At 41.6% G+C, this 10,281-nt stretch overlaps 1 protein-coding gene across 2 annotated transcripts in view; it reads left to right on the top strand.

Annotated features, from left to right (window-relative positions):
• Positions 1-10,281, top strand: part of GNS (glucosamine (N-acetyl)-6-sulfatase) — a 45,726-nt gene that overhangs the window by 29,711 nt on the left and 5,734 nt on the right. For both annotated transcript variants that reach the window (XM_006859520.1, XM_006859521.1), the window contains 4 exons: positions 832-933; positions 5,305-5,412; positions 7,029-7,139; positions 9,190-9,350. In XM_006859520.1, the coding sequence (XP_006859582.1) occupies positions 832-933; positions 5,305-5,412; positions 7,029-7,139; positions 9,190-9,350 (482 nt within the window). The remainder of the gene's footprint in view (positions 1-831; positions 934-5,304; positions 5,413-7,028; positions 7,140-9,189; positions 9,351-10,281) is intronic.

Raw genomic sequence — 10,281 nt, 5'->3', positions numbered from 1 at the left:
GACCAGGTCTCCATCCGGGTTCACAGTAGTTTGCTGAACGATGTAGGTAGGGCTTTGCCCTTCATTTCTAATATGTTGGTTTAAAAACATTAAGTTTTTGCTTTTCAAAGAAACTTCTTTTATTGTTGCATTTTTGGAACAGGTTTTCTGCAGCCTTCAAGGTAAACACTTTTTAACAGTGTTGTCACTTTGAGAAATTATCAAAAGGGCTAGGTGGAAGGTGATCAACCTTTGAGGCTTTCAAAAATGTCAAGAGTCCTCTGGAAATCAGTGAAGTAACCAGAATAACCAGGTGGTAAGACACTTCTAAGGAGCCCTGGTGGCACAGTGGTTAACATTAGGCTACAACTGAAAGGTTGGCACTTCGAACTCACCAAGTGCTTCAAATACTTGCCTATCTGTTCCCATAAAGCTTACAGCCTAGGAGGCCAGTCTCTCTTGTAGGACTGCTATGAGTCAAAATCACGGTGACAGCAACAAGAAGACCTGTTTTGTAAAGTAATTGGACTGACATTTTTCTCATGACTCATAAATTTACTTAAGGCAATTTCAAAAAAGTTTTAAGTTTTTTAACTTATTTAACTTAAATATTTTAAGTTTTCATTAATAATACTATGGTTGGATTAAGTACAAAGAGGGCTTCAAATAGTTCATGGGAAAATTCCTTTATCTTTTCATTTCACTTTCCCACAAACTTTTTGAGGCAGTTCCTGGTGAGACTGGCAGTCACCATTTTATCCCTGCAGGTTTTTGTTATTTTAGTGTTATTTGGTTAGACAAGCGAAGAACAGAAACACTGTATTCTAGATTGTTTTTCTCTCACTCTCATAGATGCTTGTTGCCAACATTGACTTGGGTCCTACTATTTTGGACATTGCTGGCTATGATGTGAATAAGACACAGATGGATGGGATGTCTTTCTTGCCCATTTTGGTGAGTATAAAATCCTCAATATTGGCCTGAGCCAATATTTTGAAGTAAATAATTAAGACCATTGAATTTCGGGGCTGGGACTTGACTTTTTCTCTGTTAAGTAATTGGAAGGACTAGTGGACTGTGTGTAAACATAAGAGTTCTAAAGGTTCGAAAACTCCATCATAAAACAAAGTTAAGACAGGTGACAGATTGGGGAAATACTTTAGTACTGATATGTGTTCTTCGAAATCTGAGATTAATGCCACAGGAGAAACATAGCACAGATTATTTTAGTTGTTGTTGAGTTGATTCTGATAGTGACCTGATGGACAGCAGACAGACACACGGCCAGTCTTGCACTCTCCTCATCATTATTGCAGTGTATGAGCCCACTGCTGTAGCCACTGGGTTAATCCATCTCCCTGAGGGCCATCGTCTTTTCATTGCCCCTCTACCAAGCAGGGTGTGCTTTCTCTAGCGACTAGTCCATCCTGATAGCATGTCCAAAGTGCATGATGAGATGAAATCTCCCCTCCTAAGGAACATTCTGACTTTACTTCTGCAAGACAGATATGACTAAGTCTCAGAAGAATTAAAAATGGCCAAAGTCAATGTAAAAAGATTACTTCAGCGGTGATAAAGGAAGTGTTTGACTGTAAGAGGCCTCTGTCACCTGTAGAATAAACTTTGTCATCAAGCTTTTCAAAATACCTGACAAATCCCATTGACATTTGATGAGAGAAGATCATCAGTTTTATATTCAACAAATCGTAACACTGTGTTTTATCTCAATGACTGTAATCCCCTCAGTGTAACAGCAGTTACCCCACTTCCCCCCTAGAGTTCCTGTTTCTATTCCACCCCCATTCCCATCACTTCTCAGCTTAGTCCTTAGGTAAATGTTGCCCTTTTGATCTTGAATGATTGACCACTCCATGGTGAACATACCTTACTAGCATTGTTGCCTCCTATATAGCTATCTATCTAAGGAGCTCTGGTAGCATAGTGGTTGCACTATGCTTAAGTGGTTACTTAAGGCTGCAAGCCTTAAGATCAGCAGTTCAAAACTACCAGCCGCTCCGCGGGAAAAAGATGAGGCTTTCTGCTTCCGTAAAAATTTACAGCCTCGGAAACCCTGTACAGGGTCGCTATGGGTCGGAACCGACTCAATGGCAATTAGCAACAACAACAATAACAATATATCTATCTAACAGTGTTTCTCTGCTATTCATAAGGTTTTCAGTGACTATATTTTTGGGAGTTGTTTGTTCCTTTTTTTTCCTATTCATTCCTATTGAATGATGCAAAAAGCATCAAGAGAAGATGGAAGGAATATACAGAGTTATTGTACCGAAAGGAAATGGTTAATGTTCGACCATTTCAAGAGGTAGCATATGATCAAGAGCCAATGAAACTGAAGAAGGAAGTCCAAGGTGTATTGAAGGAATTGGAAAAGAACAAGGCACCAGGAGTTGATGGAATAAAAATAGAAATCTTCCAAGAAAGTGAGGCGGCCCAAGAGGCCCTCACTCATCTCTGCCAAGAAATTTGGAAAACAACTATCTGGCTGACTGATTGGAAGAGATCCATTTTTGTGCCCATTCCAAAGAGAGGTGATCCAATGGAATGTGGAAATCATCGGACAATGTCTTTGATTGCGAGTAAAGTTTTACTAAAGGTAATACAGAAACAGCTACAATCATACTTTGACAAGGAACTTCCAGAGGTTCAAACCAGATTCAGAAGAGGCCGTGGAACAAGGAATATCATTGCTGATGTCCGATGGATGGATCTTAGCTGAAAGCAGAGAATATTAGAAAGATGTTTACCTGTGCTTTATTGACTACGCAAAGGCATTCGATTTTTGTGGACCATGACAAGCTATGGACAACATTGCCAAGTATGAGTATTCCGGAACACTTAATTGTGTTCATGAAGAATCTGTACCTAGACCAAGAAGCAGTTGTTTGAACAGAACATTGGAACACTGAATGGTTTAAAATTAAAGAAGGTGTGTGACAAGGTTGTATTCTTTTACCATACTTATTCAACCTCTATGCTGAGCAAATAATTCAAGAAGTTGGGTTCTATGAAGAAAAACATGGCATCAGGTTTGGAGGAAGACTCATTAACAACCTGCAATATGCAGATGATACAACCTTGCTTGCTGAAAGTGAAGAGGACATAAAACATTTTCTGATGAAGATCAAAGTGCACAGCCTTCGGTATGGATTACATCTCAATGTCAAGAAAACAAAAATCCTCACCACTGGACCAGTAAACAACATTCTTATCAATAGGGAAAAGATTGAAGTTGTCAAGGACTTCATTCTTCTTGGATCAAGTGTCAGCACTCATGCAAACAGCAGTCAAGAAATCAAACAACGTATTACATTAGGCAAATCTGCTGCATAAGACCTTTTTAAAGTGTTGAAGAGCAAAGATGTCAGCTTGAGAACTAAGGTGCACCTGACCCAAACCATGGTATTATCAGTAACCTCACACGGATTCGAGAGCTGGACAGTGAATAAGGAAGACAGTAGAAGAAGTTGATGCCTTTGAGTTATGGTGTTGGAGAAGACTATTGAAAGTGCCATAGGGTACCAAAAGAACCAACAGATCCGTTTTGGAAGAAGTGCAGCCAGAGTGCTCCTTGTAGGCCAAGATGGCCAAACTTTGTCTCTCATACTTTGGACATATTGTCAGGAGGGACCAGTCACTAGAGAAGGCTATCATGTTTGGTAAGGTGGAGGGTCAGAGAAAAAGAGAAAGACCACCAGTGAGATGGATTGGCCAAGTGGCAGCATCGATGGACCCAAGCGTGGCAACAGTACTGAGGCTGGCCCAGGATTGGGCAGTGTTTCGTTCTGCTGTGCATAAAGTTGTTATGGGTTGGTATCGACTCAATGGCAAGTAACAACAACAACAATAGATATCTATCTAAGGAGCTCTGGTAGTGTAATGGTTACAAATCGGGCTGCTAATCTCACGGTCAGCAGTTTGAAACTACCAGCTGTTCCGTGGGAGAAAGATGAAGCTTTCTGCTCCCGTAGAGATTTACAGCCTCGGAAACCCTGTACAGGTTTGCTATGAGTTGGAACTGACTCCTTGGCACATAACAACAACAACAACCATATATCTGTCTACTGCTTGACTGAAAATTGGACCACGAGGGTGAGTTCCTTTTCAGACCTGAAGGGTGGTCGAGGGCCATAGTCTCAGGTTCCTTCAGTCTCTTTCTGATTAATAAGCCCGGTTTTTTTTTTTTTCGTGTATTGTTCCACATTTTCTTCTATTGTATCCAGGGCCATCTAATGCCACCCCTTTCAGAGCCGTTGGTAGTGGCAGTTAGGCACCATCTAGCTCTTCTGGTCTCAGAGTCATGGAGACTAATGTCCACATGGTCCATTAGTCCATTGGACTGATTCCAAACCTTTTCAATTCTCATCACTCTTCTTTCTTCTTTGCACGTGGTGAAACGCATAGCTGCACCTCAGATGGCCACTCATGAGGTTTAAAATCCCAGATGCTACAGTTAGGAGAACTGTTATGTCTTATAGCTTTCTTTGGTTAGTAGGACTGACCTTTCTAAAGTACAGCATTGGTTGTACATCTGTGTCTTCCTGTCACCTGTTCTTCTTCATAGAGGGAAATGTACAGTCTGCTATTCAAGGCCTTTCCTGTCTGCTCACCAGCCTGCCTCTCCACTCTGACCCTTCATTGCTTCCTTGTCTTAAGAGCCATGTTTCAGGAAGCTACCATCCTGTACTCCTTTGATCCCAAACTGCCTTTTACTCATGGATTCTTCCTCCTTTTATCATCTGTATGCCTGTCTTGAACTTTCCCCTTTCAAATGGTGCTGCTTTTTCCCTTCTATACCACCCACATGCTTGGAAGGTTAAATGAGCTAATACATACATTATGTTTTTGTTATGAACATGAAGAGGCACTTTGAATCTATTGTAGTCTCTGTGTATGCTGAGTTATAAGCTTCTTGGGGTACGAGTTTAGGGCAGTTCTTGTACAGAGCACTGCCCATAGTAAGTACTGTGTGTTCTAATCTGGGCTTTGTTCAGTTTGTTGTGTGATTTTGATCCTTGCTTTTCTACTTTGTCGGTTTCCATTTCAGACCTACTTTATAGCAGTGGTTTTATAGAGTAACTATTAAATGTTGAAAGCATTTGACCATCAGTTATAAGGGCTCTGTAAATACCAAACACAATACTAAGTAGCCTTCATATGCATCTGTTTTAGTCTTCCCCTTTAGTTACAAATGAATAGTCCAATTAGTGTTTCTCTGTGTCCTCTTCAGTTGTAAGGTAAATAACTTTGTGATCCTTATCACAAAATGTATATGCCTAATAGAAATCGTCTTTCTCCTATTTCTAGAGAGGGACTAGTAATGTCACCTGGCGATCAGATATCCTGGTGGAATATCAAGGAGAAGGCCATAATGTCTCTGACCCAACGTGTCCTTCTGTGGGTCCTGGAGTATCCGTGAGTAATAGCTGGAGCTGACTTAACTTTTTTTTTTTTTTTTTTTTTAACACCATGAATAACTATTTAGTCTTCTTGCATGGAACAAAAGGTAAAGAATTCACAAATACCACCATCAAAGCATGTGTTTCAAATTAACATCAGACTTCGGTTTTCAAAACAATTTCTTTACAGTTCTGCAGCCAACCTCAGAAGCCAGTGGTTCTTTTTTCAGAGAAGTCTCATGATGATTGCCTCCTAGGGGCTTCTCTGTGTTGAATTTGAGAGGTAAAGCAAACAGAGATACGTGGTGAGAAGAGAGAGCCACATCTGAAGAGCAGGGAAAACGGCTGGGTTGAAGAAGCGGGGCACCTGCTCCATGAGACAGCACAGAAATTGCCAAGTGCTGAGTTTAGAATTTCGTTTTCTTTGAGATGAAGAAAATACAAAAGAAAGGGAATGTTCTTGTATTGACGAAGCCCCATAGTCCAGCAGATACCTTGACTACCCGAGCCAGCCGTCTCCCATCCCCAGACCAGCTTTCCAAGATGTGCCTTACTCCATCATATTCGTTCCCTTAGACCACTTTTCTGTTGATAGCGTAATACAGTGTTGGTCTAAATGTGTCAAGTATTGGGACCCTTAATCTGAGCTTTGCTCCTCTGGCTTGGATTGTTAGTATAGATTTACTAAGATGAAATCTAGTGATCCTGAAAATGATGTTGGTGACCTTTGAATTCTTCTCATTCTAACGTTAACCAATACAAGTGTCAATATCCTACCTTATCAATACCTGTGTCCCTCTCCCCTCCCTGTGTCTGTACCAGTTTTATTATTTTTTTAAGTTTTTATTGTGAATTATGTGGGTTTACATGGGAGAACATCGGTTTTACATTCATCCTATCATATTTCATTTCATTGCAATGATTACAATGCCCTCCATGCATCAAATAACCAGAGGTGTACCAGTTTTGATTCAGGGCATTTTTGGTGGCCTCCAGTAGCACTGGGCTTCTCACTTGTGACAGTGCTGTTGTGACTACCTTGCATTAGTAACAGTCAGGCTGCCCATGGACGTAGTAACTGCCCTGTGGGTATTAAGCTGCTCATTGGAGCTGCCTTTTCTTAAACCAAAACATTAGGGTTCAGTAAAGATGCAATCAAAACTGAAATAACAAATAATTTGAAGAAATAAGTTACAGTTAAGTCATATCAGATAAGAAGAATACTTACACAAATAAATGCAGATGATTCCACGAAGCTCACTTTAGCCTGAGCGATTACTCTTCTATAGCTCTTTAGGAAGACAGTTGCCAAGAGTCCTTAGAGGTGACTCATCTGAGTATTGGTTTCTTCTCTTTAGCAACCTATACATTTTAAAGGTGCTCATTACTTCTTGTCAGATTATAGGCAGGGGCTACAGCAATTCACTACCACATGTTCTTTAATCAGCTTAGCCACCAATAAAGGAACAAAGCCTCAGATCTGTTTTTGGTTTACTGGTTTCTCTGTGGAAGTTTTCCAAATTCCTGGTGAATTGCATGTCTGCCTTAAACCTACTTGGTAGCCCCTGTAGACAATTAGGTATTTGTTACTATGGAGCAGTGTTTTCATTAACCTGGTAAATCTCTCTACAGCAATGTTTCCCAGACTGTGTATGTGAAGATGCTTATAACAACACATATGCTTGTGTAAGGACGATGTCAGCACTGTGGAATTTGCAGTATTGCGAGTTTGATGATCAGGAGGTAAGAGGAACTTCTGCCTGCTACTGCTCCCACCCCTTTTGTTTGTTGTTAGGTTTGGTGGCATAGGAACAATTCTCAGGATGCTCCCTAGGGAAGACGTATTTCTTATCTATACTTCATTGTACATTCATTTTAATTCTCTGTAAGAACTGTGGTCTCTAGATGGAGTTTTATCTACTGCCACAACTATCCAGTGAGTCCTGGAGTGACACTGGGATAAAGCACTGGACTGCAAGGCCGGTTTAGACCACAAGGTCGGTGGTTCAAATTCACCAAGCCACTCCTTGGAAACCCTATACAGGGTTGCTATGAGCTGGAACCGACTTGATGGCACTTAACCACCACCACCACCCTCCAAACATGCACACTTTAAATGTCCAGTTCCCTTTTTTAGAATGATACATGTCTGGTTCATTAACTTCCCTGGAAGTTTTGGGTGAACATAGGTTCCTCAATAAAAGTGAAACGTGTTGGGGCAATCCATAAAAAAAAACTTACCAGTAACTAACGTGTTCAGAAACTTCTGTTGCCAACACAGAGTAGTTACCTGATGCTGAAATAGATTAGCAGTTGGGGAAATCAAAGGCACAACCAGATGCTCCCTCCTTCAGATCAGTGTGGACTGTCTGAAGCACCACATGGACCCAAGTCTCTTGTGATTTCACAGCATCCATCAGTGTGTGCTCGCCTGCCCCACCTGACTACCATCTGTGTCTGACTCAGCCATTCTGTTTGCAGCCCGAAAGCACTGTCTGTGGAGCACAGGCAGGGGCATTTTCTCAGCCTGCGTCAAGGCCCTTTCCTACTGAGAAGCCATTACAAACTCAGTGCCTCTTCCCTTCACCTCCACGTGTTTATTAGTCTGAAAGCTCCTTTGTAAGGGATCATCTCGGGCAGCTATTTGAAGCCAAAACTTGCCCATTGTTTTCCTAGCCTGTCATTTAACTCTACTTGGGGGAAGAACATAACAAGTTAAAGGAAAACAAACAAATACTTACACAAGACATGTCTAATGTTAGACATAAGGAGCCCTGGTGGTGCAATGGCTAAAGTATACCACTGCTAATAGAAAGATCGGTGGTTTGAACCCACCCAGCAGGTTGGAGGGAAGACCTGGCTATCTGCTTCCAAAAAGGGTAGTGGTGGTTGTTAAGTGCTGTTGAGTTGGTTCTGAGGAGTGGCTGGTAGGTTTGAACTGGCAACCTTGCAGTTCAAACTGACCTTATGGTCCAGTGCCTAGCCCACAGTGCCACACCAGGATTATAGCCTAGAAAACCCTGTGGGGGCAGTTCTACTCTTATCACATGGGGTTTCTGTGAGTAAACAAGCAATTTGACAGCACCTAACAACAGCGTTAAGGAGCTCTGGTAGCATAGTGGTTACGAATCGGGCTGCTAACCTTAAGGTCGGCAGTTCAAAACTGCCAGCTGTTCCTCAGGAGAAAGATGAGGCTTTCTGCTCCCGTAAAGATTTACTGCCTCGGAAACCCTGTACAGGGTCGCTATGAGTCGGAACCGACTCCACGGCACATAACAACAACAACAACAGCGTTAGATGTGATGATAAACTGTTGCTTTTTGTTCAACTGGTAGACAGCTAAAACTGTGTTTTAAAACACAAGCTGGACTACTCTTGCATCCATTTTCCACTGAAGTACCACTATTTATGGCAGAAATAAATAGCTAGTTGTTAACGCTCACTTCAGTACCTTTGCCAGTAAGACTTGTTCCTGAGATGTTGCCATTTGAGTGTCCTGCCTTCTGCTCTCCGGTTAAATTACACAGGGTAATCAATGTCCTCCCCTGTGTCCCTCCACACTGCCTTAAGGCACAGACAGTGTGTGCTGGGGGTCCCTGTCCAGCATGTGGGCTGTAGACCTGATGCAATTTAACCCCACAACAGATGCTCCATTGTCTCAGAAGGCAGTGTGGCTCTTTGAGGATCTTGAGACCAGATGACGTCCCCTGGTATAGCTCTTTAGTCATCCGTTGGTAGATCTCTACAAGCATGAATGTTTATCTTTTTTCCTCCATCCTTTCATATCCTGTAGGTGTTTGTGGAAGTCTATAATCTGACTGCAGACCCACACCAAATCACTAATATTGCTAAAACTATAGACCCAGAGCTCCTAGGAAAGATGAACTATCGGTTAATGATGTTACAGTCCTGTTCTGGACCAACTTGTCGCACTCCAGGGGTTTTTGACCCCGGGTAAGTTTCCTTTTCCTTCAGTTACCTTGTCAAGCTGCCAGTAGCTGTCATGCTATTCTTGAAGGCAAGGGGAGTCTTCAAGATGGAACCTTTTTTGCTTTGAGCTAAGCTACATTTATTTTATCATTTTGTAACAATGAAAAATGGGATTCTTAGTCTCTTGTCACTAACACAGCCAGTCCTCAGAGATAGGGCTCTTAGCATTGAGCAAAGCCCTTATTGTGCATCAGTCAGTATACAAGGGAACCAAAATTGCTCTGATCTGGAGGTGCAACCTGGGGTTCTTCCGGGGAAGAAAAAAAATCTCAGAACTTGTAGTGAGGCATCGTTATATTGGTTTTCTGTTTTTAGAAACCTGTTTGCTGGTTTTTATTTTTTCAACTTTTTATAGTACAATGAGTAAAGGTTTACAGAGCACATCATCAGTTTCTCATTTAATAAATCATATACTTTGCTTCATTACAACGATTGCAATCCCCTCCATGTACCAACAGATTATAATATTTACCTCTGTTCACTTTAACTCTTGCATTCTTCCCTTCACTTTTCCTGTGCTAATCTCCCTCTTGTTGTATATTACCTGCCCTGGCACCCATATTAACATGTGACTACCCTCTAGCCAAAAGGTACCCTCTGTACCGAAAGGAAATGGTTGATGTTCAGCCGTTTCAAGAGGTATCATGTGCTCAAAAGCCAGTGATACTGAAGGAGAAAGTCCAAGGTACGTTGAAGGAATTGGCAAAGAACAAGGCACCAGGAATTGATGGAATGAAAATTGAAATCTTTCAAGAAAGTGATGTGGCACAAGAGGCACTCACTCATCTTTGCCAAGAAATTTGGCTGACTGATTGGAAGAGATCGTGTTTGTGCCCATTCCAAAGAGAAGTGTCCCAACAGAATGCGGAAATCATTGGACAATCTCTTTGATATC

This window comes from Chrysochloris asiatica, unplaced genomic scaffold, assembly GCF_000296735.1.
Source record: "Chrysochloris asiatica unplaced genomic scaffold, ChrAsi1.0 scaffold00033, whole genome shotgun sequence".
Classification (NCBI taxonomy): Eukaryota; Metazoa; Chordata; class Mammalia; order Afrosoricida; family Chrysochloridae; genus Chrysochloris; species Chrysochloris asiatica.
The sequence above is the reverse complement of the archived record's forward strand: the minus strand, read 5'-3'. Positions and strand labels throughout refer to the sequence as shown.